Source organism: Mercenaria mercenaria, chromosome 5 (assembly GCF_021730395.1).
Source record: "Mercenaria mercenaria strain notata chromosome 5, MADL_Memer_1, whole genome shotgun sequence".
Classification (NCBI taxonomy): domain Eukaryota; kingdom Metazoa; phylum Mollusca; class Bivalvia; order Venerida; family Veneridae; genus Mercenaria; species Mercenaria mercenaria.
The window spans coordinates 34,837,329-34,862,658 of NC_069365.1; the positions used below are offsets into that span (position 1 = coordinate 34,837,329).

General features: G+C 34.6%; 3 protein-coding genes across 6 annotated transcripts in view; 2 read left to right on the plus strand and 1 right to left on the minus strand.

The window, feature by feature from the left end:
- Positions 1-1,940: 1,940 nt before the first annotated feature.
- On the minus strand, positions 1,941-25,263 carry LOC123556799 (anaphase-promoting complex subunit 15-like). The gene is made up of 4 exons (XM_045347781.2): positions 25,109-25,263; positions 19,152-19,211; positions 16,694-16,813; positions 1,941-3,778 (listed from the first exon to the last, which is right to left on the minus strand). The coding sequence occupies exons 1-4, from the start codon at positions 25,229-25,231 to the stop codon at positions 3,743-3,745; spliced, it is 339 nt and encodes a 112-aa protein (XP_045203716.1). The 5' UTR covers positions 25,232-25,263; the 3' UTR covers positions 1,941-3,742.
- Positions 9,745-15,770, plus strand: LOC123556798 (zinc finger protein 862-like). The gene is made up of 4 exons (XM_053543160.1): positions 9,745-11,053; positions 11,367-11,596; positions 15,153-15,276; positions 15,506-15,770. The coding sequence occupies exons 1-3, from the start codon at positions 10,628-10,630 to the stop codon at positions 15,160-15,162; spliced, it is 666 nt and encodes a 221-aa protein (XP_053399135.1). The 5' UTR covers positions 9,745-10,627; the 3' UTR covers positions 15,163-15,276; positions 15,506-15,770.
- The window catches only part of LOC123556797 (protein SDA1 homolog), a 33,849-nt gene continuing 29,523 nt past the window's right edge, over positions 21,005-25,330 (plus strand). For 2 of the 4 annotated variants that reach the window (XM_053543155.1, XM_053543156.1), the window contains exons 1-2: positions 21,294-21,393; positions 24,794-24,870. In XM_053543155.1, the coding sequence (XP_053399130.1) occupies positions 21,309-21,393; positions 24,794-24,870 (162 nt within the window). In that variant the 5' untranslated portion in view covers positions 21,294-21,308. Of the gene's footprint in view, positions 21,092-21,293; positions 21,394-21,540; positions 21,574-24,793; positions 24,871-25,330 lie in introns of those variants that run through there. The other 2 variants (XM_053543159.1, XM_053543158.1) reach the window with 2 other exon arrangements.

A 25,330-nucleotide genomic window follows, 5' to 3' on the forward strand; every position in this document is an offset into this window, starting at 1 on the left:
CTTTCACATTTTTGAAGGTACAGGCTTTAAATTTGGACCACATGCATAGATTTGTGTTCTGAAGTGTAATTTGACCTTGACTTTAGCCTAGTGACCAACTTTCACATTTCTCAAGCTACAGCCTTCAAATTTGGACCACTTGCATAGTTTTGTGTACCAAAATTAACTTCGACCTTAAGATTGACCTAGTGACCTACTTTCAGATTTCTCAGACTACAGCCTTCAAACTTGATGCACATGCATAGTTTTGTGTACAAAGAACTTTGTCCTTGAAATTGATCTAGTGACCTACTTTCACATTTCTCAAGCTACAGCTTTCGAATTTGGACCACATGCACAGTGTTGTGTATGGAAATGAAATTTGACCTTGAGCTAGTCATTAAGTCTTGAAATTAGGAACACTCAAAAATGCCACATTGGTGGGCGCCAAGATCACTCTGTGATCTCTTGTTTATAACCTAGCCCAATTAATATTTTTCAAACTTAATTTTGGATAAAATGTTAATATATTCATTTTATTTTACGAGTATAGAAATCTTTCTATTTGGCAATAATTATTGTGGGGCAAGTATGGCTTTCACTTTGAAAGTATTGGGCTATTAGTGCATTAAGTAGCAGTAAGATGAATGGGGGTCTATCATTTAACTGTAGCTAAATTTGATATTAACATATCCATGCACACAGGATGAATCTGCAATTTGTAAGTACTGACTCTCATAAGCATAAAAAAGCTTTTCTTGACTTCAGTGTCATAAAATGTGACAATACTACATTTACTTTAAGGGTCATGCATCAGGATAATGCCCTTGATACCTTATGATGTCATCATTATGACATCACAGAAATTATCTGATTACACAAGCCTGTATTGCAGGATAGATATTAAGACTACTGGATACTTTTTTGCATGCAATAAGGCAGTAAGTCAACTTACTTCCATATTGCGCGTAAAAATCAAGGCAATCTGAGATACGCCCTTATTGCAATATCAAAATAATGATATAAATAACTGAAACATCTGGTTTAAATTTTCACAGTAAATAAATTAGGTCAAAATAAAGTGAAAAATCAAAAAAAGTGATTTTTGGTAAAATATGTAGATACGCCCCTATTGCGTTCAACCCTCGAACTGTGTTGTTGCACTTATAAAATAGACTGGCCTGGTTTATAGGTTGGTCAGGGCTACGGATATGTATTGTATTTTGCCATCGAAATAATTCTATAAAATGCTTATTCCCCTTCCATTTGGATCCGTCCATGTTTACAAATACGTTTGTTTATTTTATGGACTGTATCATTCCAATGGATCAATACCTTTCAACAGTGGTGGAATGTTTCATGCTGTCAAAACATATTTGAATAAATCCGATGTTGTAAAACAATCAGAAGATTCATTGAGCTTATAAAAACTTTTACCTAAGACATTGGGCTTTTAGGGTGCAACTATAGACCACGAGAAAGATCAGAGTAGTTTATAAAACGGCTAAAAAAGGTTACATTCGTTATAACTGCGTATCCAATTAAATAATTTCAAAAGCATGTTTAGACTTGTGTGACTATAAACAGATTCAAGACGTTTGAAATCTATCAGAAACAAACGCTTCTCGATAAATATGAGCTGGTAAATGCAGGGCTGTTTTAAAGTGGGAAATCAGAAATGTGTGAATGTTTTCTATGATACGTGAAGTTAAGCGCTTGGGAAAGAGTGGACTGTGCCATGAGCATGTTGAGAGAACATTATAAATGGTCTCCAAACTGCGAATATATTAAGATAGTGGGTGCCCCTCAACCGAACAAACCGGATGTGTGTAAAGTACTCCACTAGGCGGCTTTGGAACAACAACAAGTCCATTTGGTGGGTTTGGAGCATTTAGTTCAACTACTACATGAGGGCTTATTTGTTTGTAAATAATAGAAGCTGTACAAATAACGCAACAAACTTAACAAAATTAAATATGACTGCATTTGTATATATTACTGTGACTTTGTTAGAAGACAGGTTAAGACATTATCAATTTAGACAGGAATATCGTGAAGCTACAGAACATTTACTCAACATTCTAGAACAATATTTACAATACACTAGAGTAACACCTACTTTATAGTAATATGTACCGCCACGGCGGGGGATTAATAACCCTGTACTGTTTTACTCACTGGCTTGCAGTCACTCTTCCTGTCATTCACTGTTTAGAAGTTATTAACAGATTATTCAGATGTGATCTCACCACTTCTCGTCCTGTAATTCACTGCCTGGAAGTTACAAATATTCAGATGTGATCTCGCCACTTCCCGTCCTTTAATTCACTGTCTGGAAGTTACAAATATTCAGATGTGATCTCACCACTTCTTGTCCTTTAATTCACTGCCTGGAAGTTACAAATATTCAGATGTGATCTCACCACTTCTCATCTTTTAATTCACTGCCTGGAAATTTTATTCAGATGTGATATCACCACTTCTCGTCCTTTAATTAACTGCCTGGAAATTACAAATACATTTGTATAATATTAAGATTTGACCTTGTCATATCTCGTCCTTATATTTACGTACTGTCTGTAAACTGTCAGTATTAAGATGTGATCTTGTCATTCATTTTCTTTAAATTCACTGCCAGTAAAATGCCAGTATCTGGATGTGTTTTCTTCATTCCTTGTCCTTAAATCCACTGCCTGTAAACTGCCAGTAATTAGATGTGATCTCATTTCTTGTACTTCCAATTCATTGGCATGAAGTCCTTAGTATTCAAATACTATCTCCATTAACCACAGAAATTGTCCAGAAATAACTAATGTTCTTTCTTTTTTCTCAATTCCATACATCTTGTACTGTCATTCACTGACAGGATAGTGTTTATATTTTCATTCCATGAATTAGTCACATTTAGATGCAAACAGAAATTTGTTGGCCTTTTGATTCGCTTGCGATAACAGTTATGATATTTGGTTGTAATATCAAAACTAATCGTGTTTTAGTTTTAAATTATTATATTCCATGTGTTTACATTACTGGCATTTAATTTCACTGTCTTAATATTTTGTCTGCGATTATGAATATGGACCTGTACTTTCATACATTAACTTGCATTAACCATCCTCAAAGTCACTATCTCTAACATCTGTTTTTACTCCTGGCATTGCCTCAAACCTGACAGCAATTTACTGTCAATTTCAAACTGTTAACAAACAAAAGATTTCAGATGTGTATGTCTTATTTAATTCAGAAATTCACAATCTTGGAATTTAAAGTTCATCTTGTTGCAAGATTTACAGACTGAAAAGTCATTGACTGTCTTAAAATAGGAAAAGATTGCCCAAACTAAAAGGGCTAACTCTTTTGTTGTGTGTTTCATTATTTAGAATTACTGACTTATCTACAGCCAAACTGATAATTACAATACTTTAGTGTCTCAAACTGTCTCTACTGTAAACCAGAGTTAGAATTAGCACACACATACAAGCAGTTCATTCAGACCTCTAGATCTTGTTCAATAAATAACAATTAATATATATACTGTATTCCTCTGTAGCAAGTTCGATCTTTTAATCTGTGTTATTTTCTGACATATGTTTGTGTTTTTTATCAGTCCAGTTCAGCATCATTCCAGTAGTTATCTATTAGAACTTGATACTTGTCAGAGAAGAAGAAAAAGTTACTTCTTCACTCCATTTTTAATGCAATAGTCAATGAAAAACTGTTCATATGACCAAGTCTTGTTTCAGGAATATTGAAGATCCTGTCTTCAGGTCAAGGCAATTCCATTGGCTTCCATGTCAACCTGAAATAGGCCAATCAAAGTCTTTAAATTATACTACAGAATAACAGTTCCAGTGTCAACGTGCTTTAACAAATTTTTTGCTTTTAGCTCAGGTTCTTTTCTGTAATGGCAAAAGAAGATAGTGACTGTTAAATTTACCTAGGAGGGATAAAATTCCTCGTAGATAACTAGATAATGACTTGACTGGTTAAACCAACAAAGTTCAGATTCATATGACACCATTCTAGCTTAACCCTTACCCTGCTAAATTTCTATAATGAACTTGTCCATCTTTCAATTTAGACAGTACCATTAACTGTTGAAGGGGTGCTTACCAAAAAGATACTGACTAAATGGCAAACAGTGCAGATTATGATCAGACTGCACAGATGTGCATGCTGATCATGATCTACACTGGTTGCACGATGACCCATGCAAAACTCAAAACTGCACAGGTAAGAATAAACTAATTTGAAATCAGTCTTACACCTATCAGCTTCGAGGGCCTTTCCTAAATCAATCTATTTAAACATGAACTGTTTGTTAAACACATATACCCCACATAACTGCTTGTCAAGGGAAATCGAGTATGTTATTTTATATGCTGTGACCTTGATGTTTTACCAAATGAGCTCAAAACTACCTACTGACTCATGCAATCAACCTATGAAATTTGAAACAATTTTAGTCTAAGGTCACTCTGATCTGACCACTATGTAATAGACCCCAAAAAAACAAAAGGAGGCATCTCCTGACCACAGGCAATCATTCTATGAAATTGATGGCTATAAACCTGTAAGTGCTCCAGATATTGATTGAAACCGTTTTTTAGTTTCAATGTCATTTTGGCCTTGATTTATGACCTATTGATCCCATAAATATTTGGAGTCATCTGTTAAGCACAGGCAATAATTCTATGATAAGCACACACGTTTGTTGTTATTAGGCCAAAACCGTTCTCAGTCTCAGTCAATGTGACCCTGACCTTTGTCCTACTGGTCTATATAAATGTAAGGGTCATAAACTGACCACAGGCAATCATCCTATAGAGTTTGAAGACAGTAGGGAAAAGGGTTCTTTAGTTATTAAAGCTATTCGCCCATAGTTTGGGTGAAACTTTTCAACATGTTCATTTCCATAAAGTTTGGCATAGAATTGTATATATGACGCTGAAAAATTATAAAGTGGGTGAACATAAAAGTTAGGTATTGGTAAAAATGCAAGAAGAATGTAAATTTTCTGCATTATTTCAAAAGCGATGCAATGGTTTACTACCTTCTGCACAATATGTTTGGTTATTCAAAAGAATATCTTGCAAAAATCTTATGGCAATAAGTTTGTACCACTAGTCATTTTCAGAGAACTCACTTTTTATAGATTTTTTAAAGAAATTATTTTTCACCTACAATGTGTGGTTTAGTCCCTTTAAGCAGAAACCATTTCTAGTCTAAAATTCACAGTGACCTTAACCTTTGATATACTGACATCAAAAACAATAGTGGCCATTTACTGATCAAAGGCAATCATCCTATGAAGGCCAAAGCATTCATAAGTTATTTAGCAGAAACCGTTTTTAGTACTACTTACCCTGAAAACAATACTGACCACAAGCAATCATCCTAATTAAGTCGGACAACTGTAGGCCAAAGTGTGTTAGTTACCCAGTGGAAAATGTTTTCAGGTTCAAGGAGGTCATTGTGACCTATGACTTACTGACCCCAAAAGCAATAGAGGTCATCTACTGGCCACAGACAATCATCCTACAAAGCTTCATCAGTGGAGACCAAAGCATTCTCTAGTTATTGTTCAGAATTCAAATGGTCTCTACAAAACAATATACCCTTTCTTCTGCAAAGGGGGACAAAATAATATTAAACCAACATTTTTCTAAATGGATGCCTTAAAATGTCCAACTGTACCTCTGGTCCTGACAACCATATTATAGCTAAGTGTAGATAACACCTTCTTGCTCAAACAAGAGAAGGTGCAAGTCAAATTTCAAATGAATACTGACAACCTGTTACCAGTAAGGCATTTAACAGAAACTGACAACTATTACAAGGTATAACTGTCTATAAATAGTTCATTCAATATACTATTCGTTTTTAACTTCTGAAAATTACTGTTTACAAACAATCTTCCTAACAAAATGTATTTGAATGTATTTTTTATCGAAGTAAAACTGCTAAAACTATTCAATTATTTCTAAAACTAGAGCGGCTTTTGAGAAAAGCGCATGTCTCCCACAACTGTCCAATCATCTGAATAGTAGTATATAAGTCAACCATGCACCAAGACCTCAACTGCCTTATCAGACTTTCAGTGCTTTGATTATCACTCAACTGCCATATCAGACTTTCAGTGCTTTGATTATCACTCAACTGCCTTATCAGACTTTCAGTGCTTTGATTATCAAGTTTCAAGGGCCATAATTCCGAATTGCCTGGACCGATTTGGCTAGTTATCGAACTTGCCCAAGGACTTATTGGCAACACATTTTGTTCAAGTTTGGTGAAGATCGGATGAGAAATGTTCGACTTAGACTAGTTAGAGTGCGGACAAGATCTGTGACAGACACACAGACTGACACACACACAGACAGGAGTAAATCAATATGTCTCCCACACCACTGTGTGGTGGGAGACATAATAATAATATATACCATACATGACACTATGGTACAATAATAACATATCAAGTCATAGATGTTTTTCCTGAAGCAGGGCTCGATTTAGCGTTGGACCGTTGGCCCGTGTCCAATTAAAACTCCCTCGGTCCAACTCGTCCTCTATTGAGCTGGTCCGTCGGTCCAGTTCGAAAAACTGGGTCGACAACGATAATAAACTGATGCGTGAATAATTTTTAGTACGAATTTATTACGCAAATTTTGATTGGACGCTGAGTAGTCTGTAAGCCAATTGAAAACGCGCTATGTAAACCAATATGGCGGCCTCCAGTAGCGAATCTCCGAAAATGTTTTTTTCAATATTTGGTGCCGCTAGTGGCCGTAAGGTAAAATCGGCGAACAAAACTGAAGAGGAAAAAAAGGAAAAGGCTAGACAGTACGAAAAATCCAGAAAACGTAACTTTGTAGATTCCTGGTTAAATGAATTTACGTGGTTGAACTATTGTGAGCAAAATGGTATGACATGTGTTATTTGCTCTCGACATGAAAAGAAGCAAACGGATCATGAATTTATCAAAGGGTATAAGAAATTCAAACATGATCGACTTACCAATCATGAGAAAACAGAAATGCACTCTGACAATGTAAAAAAACATAATGCAGTTTTAAACCCAGACCAATCCCAGGCTGCTAAAGCGATCAGGTCGTTAAATCAGACAGTCATATGCAGACTTAAAAATTTGTTTAGATCAGTGCATGGATTGTGTAAAAAGGGCAGACCATATACAGACTACATTTTAATATGTGACTTAGACGAAGCCAAAGGACTAAATGCTGGTACCCAGTACAGAACAGATAAAAAGGCAGCAGAATTTGCACACTCAATAGCTGAATCTGAAAGGGTAAAGATAAGGAAAAAGCTAGAGGACTCGAAATTTGTCTCGGTTATATCAGATGGGTCAACTGATTCGTCCTTTCAAGAGGCAGAAATGGTTTATATTCTTTCTGCTAACCGGTCCTGCAATAAACCACTAAGGACCGCTAAGGACCACTAAGGAGGCACAAAGGACCACTAAGGACCTCTAAGTGAGCACTAAGGACCACTAAGGGGTGACTTAGGGTACAATAAGGACCCTTAAGAAAAATCTAAGAAATAAATGTTAAAATAAAAAAGATATGAGTAAATTATTTCAGGCAGTTTTCCTAGCAAAGACTGCTAAGGAGGCACTGTGGGCCACTAAGGACTATTAAAGATACACAATGGACGAATTAGGGGCAATTATGATAATAATTATTGAAAGCAGTGCCAATAGATTGTATTACTTTAATTTTCAAGTTTAAATTTTAATTATAAGATAGCATGGCTAGCTATATAACTGAGTGTTTATAAATGTCTCATGAATAAATATGCATTTTGACTGTATCACATAACAACACAATAAAAAATTAGTAACTTTATTGTCATCAATTTAAAATCATGAAATCTTATTTAACCTTATTTATTGATATAATAATTATAATATATTGATATAATGTACCTTAACAAATTCATATACTATATGTCATATCAAGAAATCAGATATTAAATATTTACAGAATAATAAAACACACAATTATATTGCTTACAAACATACTAATCACTAAAAGTCATTGAAAATTTTGATTAACCTTACCGTATTTTAATTTTGTACCTTAACAAATTCATATACTATATTATATGTCATTTCAAGAAATCAGATATATATTTATAGAATATTAAGTTATCAAAAGTTCTATATACAAACATACTAATCACTAAAGTCATTGAAAATTTTGATTGACCTTATTTTAATTTTGTACCTTAACAAATTCATATACTATATTATATGTCATTTCAAGAAATCAGAAAAGTAAAACCATTTTATAATGTAACATCAAAAGTATGCCCACTTATTTAGCCTGATTAATGTATAATAAACAAGATTATCATTACCATACAAATCTATATAATCAAAAAGTGTGCCCACTTAATCAGCCTGATTAATGTGTGATAAACAAGATATTAAAGGGCAGTGCTATACTGCTACTTGATTATACAGTAGCAAACATGCATCTAACCTAATCAAAGTTGACATGTGGGGAAGAACTTTTGTGTTCAAATAATTCATAATTAATATTTTATAAAAATAAGGGAGAAGCTTTTCAAATTGTCAATATTATTTCGAGATTATTTTAAAATATCATATGTTAACTCAAGTCAAGTCAAGTCAAGTCAAGGCAAATAGTTTATTTACGTCTCTTCATACGTATAGCATGGTAAAACATTATAATATTACAATATTTTCAAAAAAAACACGTATGCCTTTCTATACAGAAATATAAGAGACAATGTGATCTATACACATTTACATATTCTAAAACCTAATATCTATTAAGATGACTAAGTCACCAACATAAAACTATTAAAATCTTTATATGCAGAAATACCTTCAAAAGGTTACTTACATAAAATTAAACAAGTATAAAATTAAGAAGCATGAGGAAACTGTGAATCTATCTGTGGCTAGGTGCAGATAATTACTGTAGGGAAATTTTGTGTCTAAGATGTTATATGGAAATTTGAATCTATATGTGACCAAATAAAGTTAATAAGCGCTGTCAGAGGACAGCAACGCTCAACTATTCGACAGCCTTGTCAATTGAATGAAAATTAAAGTCAGTAAAGGGGCATAACCTGTAAAATTCCATAACAGGGTTAAGGAACTATAATGGGTTTAAATTAAATAAACTAAATTTCAATTTCATGTCAAGGAAATATGTGACAGATTCAATAATCCTTTACTGCTTATCAAGCAGATTGTTAAATTTACTTAGACTTTAATATTTAATTTGTAATTCTTTAAACAACGGACATACTAGAATATTCTGTTATATATTTTTTGGCATCGTTAATAAACATAACATTTTTAGTAAAATCAAATAATATCAAATTAGTAATTATTCATACATCGGACATACTAGAATATTCTGTTATATTATTTTTTTCAGCATAACATTATTCTAGTAAAATCAGATAATATTTTATTCATACAACGGTCATACTAGAATATTCTGTTATGTTATATTATATATTTTTTTTTTATTCTGTTATATTATATTATTTTTGCATCATTAAGCAGCATAACATACATCTCTGAGTCTGTACATAGGTTTTTTTACGTGGTCTTGCAGGCATAATGACAGACTTTAAACAGTAGCAACGCTCGAACATGTATATCATAAAAGATGATAAATTTAGGTGGAAATTTTAACATTATATACAAAATCTTGCCAAATGAGTAAAGTCACCTACCTGTATAACTGCAAATATCTTGTACAGACAATTTAAACATCCAAGGTGTGATTAACACTTAATCACATAGATGAAATGATTTATTAGTCTAATAATTGCAATTGCAATTACTTACTCTGAGAAGGAGAAAAAAGGTACAAAAACCATAAGTGTACCTACAAAGGACTAATTAAATATCATTTTCCACTGAATAGTTGTTTGTAACAGTTTTTACAATACAACAGAGCAACAATTTAATATAATTGAAAGATTTTATCAAACAGACAGCTTGAATGGATGCAATCAAGAAATCTGCAAAATATATTCATTTCTTACAAAGGGAATTATTTATGACAAATTAATTATTGATATTTATTTCTGTACAAATTTACCATATATGCTTCTATATTCGAAGACATATATTTTAGAATCAATATATTTAGATATTTCTTTTCACTTGATGGTATAAAGAAAACTGCCTGAAATAATACTCATATCTTTTTTATTTAACCATGCTATCTTATAATTAAAATTTAAACTTGAAAATTAAAATAATACAATCTATTGGCACTGCTTTCAACAATTATTATCATAATTGCCCCTAATTTGTCCATTGTGTATCTTTAATAGTACTTAGTGCCTCCTTAGCGGTCTTTGCTAGGAAAACTGCCTGAAATAATTTACTCATATCTTTTTTATTTTAACATTTATTTCTTAGATTTTTCTTAAGGGTCTTTATTGTACCCTAAGTCACCCCTTAGTGGTCCTTAGTGCTCACTTAGAGGTCCTTAGTGGTCCTTTGTGCCTCCTTAGCGGTCCTTAGTGGTCCTTAGTGGTATATTGCAGGACCCCTGCTAACAGGGGTAACATTTCTGTGAATTTTTCTCTGGTCAAGAACGTTCCGAGAGGAGATGCTTTTCATATTTCCAGTGTAATGCTTGATGGATTATCAAACTTGTGTGACGACTATTGTAAAAAACTAGTTGCAGTCGGTTGTGATGGAGCTAGTGTTATGCTTGGTAAAAACACTGGTGCAGTACAACGTATCCGCAAACACACAGATAGACCATGGTTATTGGGAGTACACTGCTCGGGTCACAAGCTTGAATTGGCATACAAAAATATGGTTAAATCAAAAATTTCACTCTATGATAAAGTTGAAAACTTTCTACTGTCTGTTTATTATTTCTACAGAAATAGTAATTTGAATCGTGCCATGTTGAAAGAGTCATTCAAATCCTTGGGAATTAATGTAGTATTGCCTACACGAGTGGGAGGGACAAGATGGATAAGTCATTTGAAGCTTGCTGTTGGGTGTTACTTGAAAGGGTATAAAGCAATATCCCAGCATTTATCTCAGGTATACATGTTAAATTTCTTGTAAGTACACATAAGACTAACATAAATGTGTATCACATCACTGACTAAGAAAAAAACGGCTGTTTTTTTTAACAAATATGACATTTCAATTGTGAAATCTGAATGTAATTGTATTTGCAAATCTTATTAAATAAAATTACAATAACATTTTGTATACGTTAAACACATATTGATGAGGATTTTATATATTTGAAAAAAAATAATAAAAAATGAAAGTCTTTAAGATGGGCGATAGATGTTTTTGAATGTTCAAGTGAATAATTCAAGTTTAACTACTGCAATTTCTTTTTTAGCTTCAAAATCCAGATGATCGTGTATATGCAACTGAAAAGGGGAACAAAGCGAAGGCTTTGTCGAAAACTGTGTTTGCGCGAGATGCATGGCACATGATGCATTTCCTCCTTGATTGTTTAGAAATTCTTGTGATTGTGAGCAAGAAATTTCAAGAAAGGACTGCAACCGTGTCAGAGATACTTCATGACATTGAAAGTTCTGAAAAGCAACTAGAAAAACTTAAAACAAGGTAAATTTATTGCCTTAACTTTCTGTCTGTAGATGCTAGTTATACCAACTGCTTTGTGCTTTATGATATTTACACTCTATAGACTTACAAGAATTAATGATGCATTTTTGTGCTTCCTTAAGAACCAATTAGCCAGTAAAAAGAAAGAAAATCTGTCATCCTGTGTAGAGAATGGTGATGTGGCATGCTCTTTTAAGTTCTTTCTCCGAAGTCCAGTTATAACTTTGAATTTCTGTTAGCAAAACCGCAAAATAAATTATCAGAAAAACAGGCCGAGCTGTATAATGTCAGTTGTTGAAAGCTTTTTCCTGATTTTATTAACTATAGTTTTATTTTCAAAACAAGAGGACCATGATGGTCCTGAATCGCTCACCTCTTCCCACATGACCCAGTTTTGAGTATGACGTCGTTTTTTCTATTATTTGACATAGTGACCTAGTTTTTCAGCTCATGTGACCCAGTTTTGAACTTGACCTAGATATTATCAAGATAACAATTCTGACCAATTTTCATGAAGATCCATTGAAAAATATGGTCTCTAGAGAGGTCACAAGGTTTTTCTATTATTTGACCTATTGACCTAGTTTTCGAAAGTAAGTGACCCTGTTTTGACCTTTACCTAGATATCATCAAGGTGAACATTCTCACTAATTTTCATGAAGATCTCATGAAAAATATGGCCTCTAGAGAGGTCACAAGGTTTTTCTATTTTTATACCTACTGGCCTAGTTTTTGACCGCACGTGACCCAGTTTCGAAACTGACCTAGATATCATCAAGGTGAACATTCAGATCAATTTTCATGAAGATCCATTGAAAAATATGGCCTCTAGAGAGGTCAAAAGATTTTAATAATTTTAGACCCACTGACCTAGTTTTTGACCGCAGTTGACCCAGTTTCAAACTTGACCTAGATATCATCAAGATGAACATTCAGACCCACTTTCATACAGATCCCATGAAAAGTATGGCCTCGAGAGAGATCACAATGTTTTTTTATTATTTGACCTACTGACCTAGTTTTTTATGGCACGTGACCCAGTTTCAAACTTGACCTAGATATCATCAAGGTGAACATTCTGACCAATTTTTATGGAGATCCATTCACAAGTATGGCCTCTAGAGAGGTCACAAGGTTTTTCTATTTTTAGACCTACTGACCTAGTTTTTGACCGCACATGACCCTGTTTCGAACTTGACCTAGATATCATCAAGATGAACATTCAGACAAATTTTCATACAGATCCCATGAAAAATATGGCCTTTAGAGAGGTCACAAGGTTTTTCCATTATTTGACCTACTGACCTAGTTTTTGACGGCACGTGACTCACTTTCGAACTTGACCTAGATATCATCAAGACGAACATTCAGACCAACTTTCATACAGATCCCATGAAAAATATGGCCTCTAGAGAGGTCACAAGGTTTTTCTATTATTTGACCTACTGACCTAGTTTTTGAAGGCACGTGACCCACTTTCGAACTTGACCTAGATATCGTCAAGGTGAACATTCTGACCAATTTTCATGAAGACCTCATGAAATATATGGCCTCTAGAGAGGTCACAAAGTTTTTCTATTTTTAGACCTACTGACCTAGTTTTTGACCGCACATGACCCAGTTTCGAACTTGACCTAGATATCATCAAGATGAACATTCAGACCAACTTTCATACAGATCCCATGAAAAATATGGCCTTTAGAGAGGTCACAAGGTTTTTCTATTATTTGACCTACTGACCTAGTTTTTGACGGCACGTGACCCAGTTTCGAACTTGACCTAGATATCATCAAGGTGAATGTTCTGACCAATTTTCATGAAGATCTTGTGAAATATATGGCCTCTAGAGAGGTCACAAGGTTTTTCTATTTTTAGACCTACTGACCTAGTTTTTGACGGCACGTGACCCACTTTCGAACTTGACCTAGATATCATCAAGGTGAATGTTCTGACCAATTTTCATGAAGATCTTGTGAAATATATGGCCTCTAGAGAGGTCACAAGGTTTTTCTATTTTTAGACCTACTGACCTAGTTTTTGACCGCACGTGACCCAGTTTCGAACTTGACCTAGATATCATCAAGATGAACATTCAGACCAACTTTCATACAGATCCCATGAAAAATATGGCCTTTAGAGAGGTCACAAGGTTTTTCTATTATTTGACCTACTGACCTAGTTTTTGACCGCACGTGACCCAGTTTCGAACTTGACCTAGATATCATCAAGGTGAACGTTCTGACCAATTTTCATGAAGATCTTGTGAAATATATGGCCTCTAGAGAGGTCACAAGGTTTTTCTATTTTTAGACCTACTGACCTAGTTTTTGACGGCACGTGACCCAGTTTCGAACTTGACCTAGATATCATCAAGGTGAACGTTCTGACCAATTTTCATGAAGATCTTGTGAAATATATGGCCTCTAGAGAGGTCACAAGGTTTTTCTATTTTTAGACCTACTGACCTAGTTTTTGATGGCATGTGACCCAGTTTCGAACCTGACCTAGATATCATCAAGGTGAACATTCTGACCAATTTTCATGAAGATCTTGTGAAATATTTGACCTCTAGAGAGGTCACATGGTTTTTCTATTTTTAGACCTACTGACCTAGTTTTTGATGGCACGTGACCCAGTTTCGAACTTGACCTAGATATCATCAAGATGAACATTCTGACCAACTTTCATAAAGATCCCATGAAAAATGTGACCTCTAGAGTGGTCACAAGCAAAAGTTTACGGACGGACGACGGACGACGGACACCGCGCGATCACAAAAGCTCACCTTGTCACTTTGTGACAGGTGAGCTAATAAGCACTTAAGATTTTTTTAATCAGAATGAGATAATTGGCACTTACAGATGTAAACTAATTCTGGCAATGCTCTGCATAGTGTCTATCTTGTGATTTTAATATTTCAAAGCAGTGATTGGACTTTTAGTGTTGAGATGCTGTTGTTCTTAATCTAGGTTTCTTTGCTTTCCTTCTTAGAGTACCAATATGTTATTAGATCTAGTTTAAAATTATTTAATGTTTGGTAGTTATTCACTTGGTGGTGGTGTTGCAATTTTTTTAACAAATCATGTTTACAGCAATGGCCCAAAACTTCGAGAAGCTGTGAGGTCTGAGCCTGCAGGTTTGAAGGGCGATTTGAGAGCCTTTGAGAGTGCCAGAGGAAAGCTCCTGGAATATATTTTGTCAGCATTGAGGAGGCGTTTTACTGATAACTTAGGGATACTTGAAGCATGCTCTGTGATCAGCCTGTCAGCATTTCCTATTACTGAAGCTGAAGCAGAAAGTAATAAATACTAACTAATAAAACTCTAATGATATTCCCAGTCACATGTTTTAGTCTGTCAACCTTCCCTCTTTCAGATACATAGTCTATTAGAGCAGTAGCTTTAGTTAGTCTGCTAACTAACATAATTAACAATATTATAGATTAAAATTTTACTAAAACAGATAATACATCACTTTTCTACACGAACCAACAAATTATTATTATCAAGACTTATGCATTAAATTTGATATTTTATTATTAGAGGCTATTTTTCAGATTACGGTGACAGTAAAGTTGCAGAACTGGTAGATTACTTCACTCCAGCCTTAAAAGCTGCTGGTGTTGCCCCAGAGAAATGTGAACTTGAATGGACAAAACTCAAGATGTTTATGTTTACCAGGTTAGAAAATTAAGAAACATAGTACATATTTCAGTGATTTATTCTTAAGTATAATAACCAGCTAGCATTAAAGTTTATAGTAGCTTACAATACTTGGTTTGCACTGCATTATACAGTGTCCAGTATTATCTGATATATCATACAGTCAGTGTTATTTACATAGTCTTAAATATCAGTCTCAGGGCAGTTTTTAAAAATTAAATGACTAAAAAACTGTGTTTCATTTCAGATTTAAGAAGCCAAACTCAGCCACATGGAGAGAAGTAAATGATAAGCTAGGACAGATTTGCCCTAATTTCCTAGCACTTGTGGATCTGATTTTATCCATTCCAGCATCATCAGCAGATGCCGAAAGGGGTTTCAACAGGCTTAAAATTACAAAAAGTGACTGGAGAAGTTGTTTGTCAGATAGCCATCTTTCTGACCAACTAATGATTATGTTGGAATCACCAGATGTTAAAGATTTTGATCCATTAGCAGCTATACATATCTGGAACAGTAGTGCTAAATGCAGAGTCAAAGATACTATTGTTAAGCCAGTTGTCTCTGAGCATATTTCTCAAATTGTTGCAATCACTCATACAGATGATTCCCAATCAGTGCCTGAAAACATCTCAGATCATGGTTCCCAGTCAGTGCCTGCTGAGAACATCCCAGATGGTTCCCAGTCAGTGCCTGCTGAGAACATTACAGATGGTTCCCAGTCAGTGTCTGCTGAGAACAACTCAGATGGTTACCAGTCAGTGCCTGCTGAGAACATCTCAGATGGTTCCCAGTCAGTGCCTGCTGAGAACACCTCAGATGGTTCCCAGTCAGTGCCTGCTGATGATTCCCAGTCAGTGTCTGCTGAGAAAATCTCAGATCGTTCCCAGTCAGTGTCTGCTGAGAACATCTCAGATGGTTCCCAGTCATTATATGATCAAAATATTTTGAATGATGAATACTTGTCAGATTACCAGTCTGATGAGGATTATGAAAGTGAGTATGACTCTGACATTGAAACATATGTTCCTTTTATTGAGAGGAAAAAAAATGAAATAACTTGTTTCAAAAAACTATATAAACTTGACAGTTTCATGTCACAGTACAATTGAAACCTCTGAACTATGTTAATCAGGCTTAAGTAGAAAATAAATGAAATGACATGTATTTTGTCTTATTTTGTGACATGTAAAGTACAGTGTATGGTGGTTTCAAAGCCTTGTCTTTTTTGGTCCAGGTCAGTTGGATCCGGGCCAACTGATATTGAGATGAGGTGGTCCGGATGTCCAGCTCAAATTCCAGCCTTAGGTCGAGCCCTGTGAAGTCTGACCAACAGTAACATTGGCTGACTCAAAACTACTAAGGGTTTTGACAAACTGGGTCTCAGGAGTATTAGTCTATTTAAACATGAGCACTTTATAAGCTCAGAACCTACCTCCTCTGGTGAATCCCTGTCATCAATCATATCTGTATCAAGTTCATCATCATTGGTATCACTTTCATCATCATCATCTTCTCCATCATCATCATCTTCATCTTCTTCCTCATCAAAATGCTGAAATGTCAAAATTCTTTACTAGAGGTCCAATGGTTTCGAAAGGCTCAATACTTACACACTGACTACATGCCTGTGATGGTTTGAAAACACTGAGACAATTTTCAAATTATTCAAATACTTTATTTATTACTGCCTTGGAAAAACACTACTTCAAACACTATTACATTTTAGTTTATATTTTCCAAAACATTGGCCGACCACAACAATTTGATGCCTTGTCCAAAGAAAAACAATGTTGAGTCTGTCATTTGGTGACATACATGTACATTGCCTTAATGATGCAACACTTCAGCAAATTATAAAATGCTTGCTCCATGTATGACAATGTTTCATTCAGGAGGACTGTGACATGACCTTAGACCCCCCAAGTATGACAATGACTTGATGTAAAGCGCCAGGTTATGCCACGACACTCCATCTTGTCTGCTCATTGGGGAAAATATTTCTGCCATGTTGTATCTGACCTTGAATATAAAATCATACTCGTAAAATAATTTAAAAACAGTGATATATTCATGACCACTAACAGTAAGTTATTAAGGGGATGTTTTAAAGTATCACTGAATCATTTATGTTACCCTTAGCCAGAGGAAGGTACACTATGTATATAAAGGAACCATAATAAGAAAGTGACTGTGACCTCTGGTGGCCATGTTTTTGACAAACTGGGCTAATTTGAACAATCTTGGTAAAGTGCCAAAGAAGAAACATTTTCATGAAATTAATTCAGAATCCGACTAGTGGTTTACATGAAGATGAAATTTGAAGAGTTTTATTATTTACCTCTGTCGGTCATGTTTTTGACAAAACAAAAAGAATCTAAATACCCTAAAAGGCAATCCAAAGATTTAGAACATATCCTTTCAAGACAATTATGTTTTTAGCTCTGGAAGCTACGATTTTGGCCATTTTTTTTGTTCGAGTCATAGGTCATATAGCAACATTCCAGCTTTTCATGGTAGAGTAAGACCCCAAATAACTCAAGAGCCTCTGGAATAAATCTGCTAGTTATCAAGCTTGGCTTTGATATTATGCCCATACACACTGTGACCAAATTAGAGAGCGGACAACTGCAGTGTATGCTCCCCCCATGCAGATGTTCATATAATATGTCCAGTTTCACTTACGTCAGCATGGGATTCAGTCTTGTTTCGTATTGATCTGAAACCTGACTGCTCTCGCTACTGCACTGTCAAGTCTGTTTGCAAAATCCTTCCACAAATTTAATAAATAAGTTATTTTGCGAACAGTTGTACTTATAAATTGCATTTATTTTTTTGTGACTATGAAAGCATGACAAAAGCTTACACGAAGGAAAGTCCACTACCAGTATCTGATCAGCATATTCAACCCATTTTAAATCACTACAGCTTTATAAAGTTTATTTTTTGTAAAACCTTAAACTTTTAGATTCCACATTAAAACTGTCTATGGTCCTTCTTCGACATAAGTATAACCCTTCCCAGTGATTTTTTTTGCGTATTTTTACTGCCGAATATCGGCACTTTCCCCTCGCCAAAATAGGCCATTTTTTCCCAAAAAATCGTCTATTTTTCCCCTAAAAAAGAGATGTTTTCCCCCCTCAAATTATAATATTTTATTTCCAAAATGTAACAGTATATATTCGGGCGTGAGATCCGCGATATCTAACATGAAATTGGCAGAAATGACATCAAAAACGTCCTTTTTTAAGATCAAAATCGCATCAAGGTTACAGTCGCGAAAACACGTGACAAACAAAACATTGCCGATTTTCAAGAGAAATATGGACTTCAGTCGGTTTAAATATGTTTCATTATGTCAGTTAATCATTTATGGTAATGAAAAATGACAATATCTCTCCTAGTTTTTGGAAAATTGGAGATCAAAATCGCCGCGATTGTACCGAATTTCGGATAGTCAAAATTTCGGACGTTATCAAATTTCAAGGGAATGAAGTGAAAATTGATAAATACAATCAATACAAGTTGTATTGGTGTCTTAATTAATTTTATCACCCAAAAATTTCACGATTTTAAATCCAAAGTGGTTTTGAAAAAAATATAAACTCTTTAAACAAAATTCAGTTAGGAAATGTACAGATTTATATTACTTAGTATGGAAATTAAACATATTTATATTTTTCCCAATTTGGGGAATTATCGCGCTTTTTTTCCCAATTCAGCGGGCACAGGCACCTTTATTTTTTCCAAAAAAAATCACTGCTTCCATAACGACAACTACTAAAAATGATCTCTATCTGTAATATGTCCAGATATAATATACCATAACATATGAAATTACAGGACATTTAAACTCTTAAGTAATGATCTAAAAACATTTAAAGCATTCTTACCTCTGAAGCTGTTTTTCCAATAGGCACTATGTGTTCATCTTTTTTCGAGATGCTATCAACCTGAAATAATACCTCATAATTATTAAACTGAAAAGCTTCTTAGGTATTAGTGAACAGCTGTTAAAACGGCTGATGTCTGCCCGCTTAGTTCAATAGGAAGAGTGCAGATCTACAGATATGAGAGTTGTATCCCCAGGCGAGGAGTATGTTGAAAGCGAAATGATTATATTTCAGTAATTTTGTGCGAAACGTTGCGGTTTTGTCGGAGGTGTGTCGCTATTGGCCAATCAAAATTACGTTAAAAAATACTGAAGGAATTCCGTTCAATGACAGAGAATGCATCAGAAGACCGATGGAAAATTAAATAGATGCTACTGACAGTCGTAAGTGGCCATAAATACTTATTTAGGAATATTTGTTAGTAATGGCAAGTGAATTTGACCCGTGCTCGGCTGACAACCATATATTTTAGTCCATGTTTTCGTTCTGTTTCGTTGTACCGCATTTTTATCTACCTGGGACTTGCAGCAGAAAGGCACTTGTTTCTTGATAGATATTCCATGAACGGGAAGGGATAGAGACTTGTGGTCAGTCTCATTTTGTAACTAAATACAAATGTGAAATAGTGATAGTTTGTGCAATTTTCTGGACAATTTATTTCACAACAGCCTGGAAAGTGAACCCATTGCTGGCAGGCTTGAATCTTTGAAAAAGGATGAAAACCATGCTTCCCAACCTTTTTTGACCCTCAAGAGGGGTTTTCATGATTTCTAAGTGGGATATTTGGAGTCTCAAGTGGAAGGTTTTTCGCGGCAAAATTTTTGGCGGTGCATACTATAAAATTGATGGTTTTTTACCTTACTTTGATGGTTTTTGACCTTAGTTTACTAGATAAATAGGATTTATAACCAAATACAACAGTTTTATCTTTATTGTATTTATTAAAATAATCAAACCACAACAGGATATATATCATTTATACATACAATCTATGTTGTGAAAAAGCTCTTGTTTCTTTTGTTCAAAGATGACACTGATGATTCATACTTTCAAACATTCTTATTCTATTACCCTCATGAAGTGTTGGCTTGCATTTTCAGAGACAAATATCAGCTGATAACTAATAAGCAACAAGTTATATTGAACAACTATCAATGAGCAAGTTTATTTTGTCGAATGTGTCACTTATGTACCAGACACTTTATGTACCAGTGCTTTATGTACCACTTTGGACACCTTATGTACCACATATATGATATATAGTGGATCATGATCATTTTTGTTTTGATTTGATGAAAATGTTATATTTTATGTTACTTGAAATGTGCCTTGTTTTTCTAAATTTAAATATTAATTGTCATAATTAATAAGGTAAAATTATATGCACATAGAAATGTTAACAATATTCTATGGACTTAAGCTGATTAAATCAAAGTTGTTTTCACAGGTAATTATCACATATTGACAGTGCTACACAATGAGATACAATTACTATATAATATATAGGTGGTACACTAAGTGTCAAAGTGGTACATAAAGTGTCTGGTACATAAAGTGACTGGTACATAAGGTGTCACACCCTATTTTGTCAATCATCACATATCATTTCACAACTGATTTACGTTAAGAGCATAGGCAATTCGTCAAATCTACATGTAATCAATGACTGTGTACCTATATTGCTTATTAAACCCATTGTTCTTCGTTGTCAGTAAGATTTAAGACGACAAATCGACATGGAAAGTTTTATTTTTCTAGTGTTTTGGGCATGCGAAAACGAAAGTAGAATGCGACGTAAAAAGTACATGCTGTGAAATTTGCTGGATTAGATCGTCTGCCACTATTTTTATCATCCCCTCGTTGCTTGGAAGTTTCTGCGATAAATACACAAAAAATAACTGATTATGAATCTGTTTTTCCATCCATTCATACAGTATTCAGTAATATAAACATAAGTGTGAATCCTACGGTTCATTGCGAGTAACAACTCGAAATTTCGGCTTACTTGATGCTTGCGACTGTGCACTTTCAACTTAAATTTCGGCCTTATAAAAACGTTCTGACAAATTATTTACGAAAACAAAACTGTGGCCTTGCATTTTTAGTTTATTCATTTAAATCTCAATAAGTGTTTATAACTTTATCGGTTATTTTCGTATGGATGTAAAATCTATGTTTTCAAATTTTCAAGATGGCGGCGACTTCTGCATCAGCGCGTCATGTGCTTGGATAGTACGACTTCGTAATTATAAATAGATTTTACTGAATTTGGTATCATTCTAAAGTTTATCTAATTATTTTTATAAATGGAATCCAGAAAGGAATAAAATAAATCTTGTAGATAAAATTGATATAAAATATATCAAGTCTGGCCAAAAAAAAAAATACGTATGTTTCCTGTGACATGCCAGAAAAAAATAGGGTAGGTAGGTCGATTTTTTTTTTTTTTTAGAATACACATCTTAACAGTAGTGGAATTCCCTTGTCTTTGCTTTTGCCTATTGTCTTACCAATACATATAATTATGTCTTTACTAGATGGCAGATGCTATATACTTTAAATACACTGCTTTTTATATACCCTTTGGCTTTTAGTCAAATTTTTAAATACATGCCGTCAGAATATTTCAACAGATGCACCTTTGGGTTTCCATTGGTTCAAGCCTAGCTTAAACTCATGATTTTTTATGTCAAGGCAGGGGTGTAATTTTTTTCCACACCACCTGCCCTGCAGGACTACTAACCACTAAAATCTGCTTGCCCTTAGTGAACAGTCACTTGCCCTTATAATTGACATGTTTAATATTGTCACTTTTACGAAAGGAGTATTATACAATAAGTAAATTTCAAATGTAACACTCAGTAGACAAATACTATTCTCTTGTACCCTACATTTCCTTTTTAAGGTGGCATATTTGTTCTTCTTAAACTTCCTTTTTACAGCAGACATTTTTATTTTTCTTTCCTGTATTTTGTCAGCAGCACCAGCCAGTTGCTCTCCAAAATAACTGCAGCGATAGTAATAATAATTAAAGTTTATCCCCTCCCATATTTTCCTAAACTATTAGGACAGCATAAAATATTTAGTTATTTTCATTTTCTCAAGACTTATTTCCCGAAAATAATTATTTTGGAAAGTGTCCCCAAAATATGGACATAATTATCATCATCCACACACCCTTTGTGAAAGCGGAAAAAAAAAATTATCGGAAATTATTCAGTTTATAAGCTAAGTAACTGGCCTTGTTTTCATCATTAGTTAACACCGTCCAAAGAGCTAACAGAAGTGTGTCTGTATCATGGCATCTGAAGAGAAGATCAAAGCGGTATAGTTGCCCGAGATTGTCATGGCATTACGTCATGTTTTCGCGCCATGTGAAACATCACTGTTTGATCGTACCGCCTCGCTTCTTTAAATTGTTGAGAAGAAATCAATAAAAAAGTTTCTTCTTTATTTTTTTAAAAGCGAATGTACAACATCACGAATGACCTCTGTGACCTGTTTGCCCTCAAAGAATTTACATTATTGTTAGAGAAGAATATCTTACAAAGTGTCGTGTCAAAAATAATACTTGTACTAAAAGATTCATTTAAAACTTAATTAAAAACCGCAACAACATCATACTGCGTTATTCTAAAGCCACATTTCTATTTACATTCACGAGGTCACGTAACCTATTCTGCCGCGCTAACAGAAATCTGTTTGCGAAAAATCGTTTTACTCCATGTATTTAAATTGCTGGCGCTTTTTCATTATTTAAGATTTTTTAATTCTGTTTTTTATACTTTCTGTTCAAAAGTCTGAATTTTATGACCATATTATGTATCATTTATTTACTTTAAGAAAGAAATAAGTAATTAAGATCGCGCTGTTTGAAATGTTACAAGTGATTACATGAAAATTCGGCCGTTTTTATAGAATTTTGCCTACATTTTTGTCAATGTCTTATTAAAATTATTATAGAATTTAAACTGTATTACTTCTTAAGCGGTGTTGAAAATTTGAAGCGATTACATTAAAAAATGAATGCACCACGCGCGTTTTTTGTGTTCGTGTCGATAAACAAAAGTAACGGCGAGATTAGATATTACGATAGGTCGCAAGTGCTCGTGGAATGAAAAATTACCGGCATGACGTTTTGATATCCTTATGATTCGCGGGTTAATTCCAGTCAATCCAGGTATTTTTCGTGATATAATTTCTGAATTTGGTAAAGTTACGATGTTAAAACCACTCGCCCGATCGGTCGAGTATACAGCGAAGTCCACTCGTCCAAAGAGCTATAAAAATAAATATTCTTTGACTCGTCCTATCCAGAATTTAACTCGTCAATGTACGATGGAGGTGAATATAGAACTGTCAGATCCTTCACAAGAAACTGCCTGTTGGCGGGTGGACTTGTTCAAAAAGCCCGGTGAATGTACATCGATCCGATGTTCCTAAATGAGAGCATATAATTTTTTTCGTACCTGCAAATTTTCGTCCGAAAAAAAGTTTAGGGTCGGGGGCTAAAATTAGGGTCGGTCGGGTCACCGGAAACATACATATTTTTTTTTATGCCTCTGGTCAATTTTCATGGGTTGGTTGGCAAAGGGCAAACATGTATTCAATATTTAATTTCTAAAGGCCTAATGAGCGCGTCGAAAATGTGCGATAATCAATCTACATTTTAAATGATTACAACCTTTTAAATTAATTATCGTTTAATTGACCGCTTTCAATCATCTCTTCCATAAAAGGCTATATGTAGCTTCACCGCCGACGTGCTAAAAATGACAAATTTTCATCTATTATTCCCAATTAAAGTATCATAAAACAGTAATTGATTGCAAAATCCTGTCAGTTCTTAATCAGAGTCATTCATGGTTGATGCACCCACGTGTCAGCCTGTTGATCAAAGCCGCTATAATCGACGGTACAATACACGGAACATGTCCCGCGGACATTGGCTAATCTGGCTGGTTTTGAAAGAGCAATCTATCACAACCATAACATCATAACAATGCCCCGAAGCTATTATCATTACACATAACATTGGAAAATATTCAAATCAGGTTTTTTGAATGCTGATCGGGTTTTGGCTTCCTAATCGGGATAATCCCAATTGAATCCGGATGGTTGGGAAGCATGATGAAAACCCAACTCCTCTTTATAGAAAAAGAAACTGTCCCTGTATCAATTTCAATGTAAGATGAAGAAAAAGTTTGAATCAGTCTTCAATGCAGTACAAACTGCAGTAACCAAAGTCATATAGTTAGCAACCCTAGTAACCAAAAGTAGGTAGTGGGTCAAAAATGGACACCTGTCTGAAGGCGATGGCCGAGACAGTACAGACGCTGGTTCTGTATGCTTATTTTTGGGCAGGGCCGGGGGTTCGCTACACGCTATGGGCGATCTTTTTTTCCTTTTTTTTTTTAGATATTTTTTATATCTGGAGAATATATTGTTTAAAAAGAAAATGAAAATATTATATTAAAGAAAAAAAGAATGCCCAAAGCGCGGAGCGAACCCATGGCCCTGCCCAAAAAAGTTCTTTCAGAACCAGCGTCTGTACTATCTCGACCATCACGGCAGTTGACTTTCTAAGCAAGTATTTTTATTTTAACCGCTAACGATATCGTCTGTGTCCCGTCTCTGTGTAGTAAATTTGACTGCGCAACATCAAGCTGGGATCTATTCTCCTATTCCTTGGACAAGAAAATCGTGTTTACATTGCGAAGTAAGTTGTCTTTAGTATTTTTGAGCATTGATAAGAGTATGGGAATTTTTCAAACATGTTGAAATGGTAACAGAAGTCGTTGGATGATCAAGACATGTGCTCAGTTGTTTTAAAAAACAAAAATATATTGACTGAGGGTTGTCAGGGGCGGCATGGGAGGGGTGCCCAAGTGTCTGTGATTTGATTGTCATACCGATATCTGGACTACACCGACGTCAACCTGTTTACAGTTACTTACCCAAGACTGGTATTCATCTTCTAACTCTGACAATTCATTTTCATCATCGCAAGGCTTGTCAACAGCAAACCAAAGGCGATCTGTCGCGGAAGGAATCAATTTTGGGAAGATTGGCGCGGCCATTTTCAAAGTTACTTCTGTAGCGTAATTTTCGAAAGTAATTTTATTAATTGCAATATAAGAAAACTTCAAAATAACTTAAATTTAAAACGTGCAATACGA

Coding starts and splice junctions, on each gene's coding strand:
- LOC123556799 (XM_045347781.2), bottom strand. CDS start 25,231: ATGGCCGCGCCAATCTTCCCAAAATTGATTCCTTCCGCGACAGATCGC. Junction 16,814..19,151: donor TTGGAAAAACAGCTTCAGAG/GTAAGAATGCTT, acceptor TTGACATTTCAG/CATTTTGATGAGGAAGAAGA. Junction 3,779..16,693: donor ACAGGGATTCACCAGAGGAG/GTAGGTTCTGAG, acceptor GGCCTATTTCAG/GTTGACATGGAAGCCAATGG.
- LOC123556798 (XM_053543160.1), top strand. CDS start 10,628: ATGCTTGATGGATTATCAAACTTGTGTGACGACTATTGTAAAAAACTA. Junction 11,054..11,366: donor TATCCCAGCATTTATCTCAG/GTATACATGTTA, acceptor TTTCTTTTTTAG/CTTCAAAATCCAGATGATCG.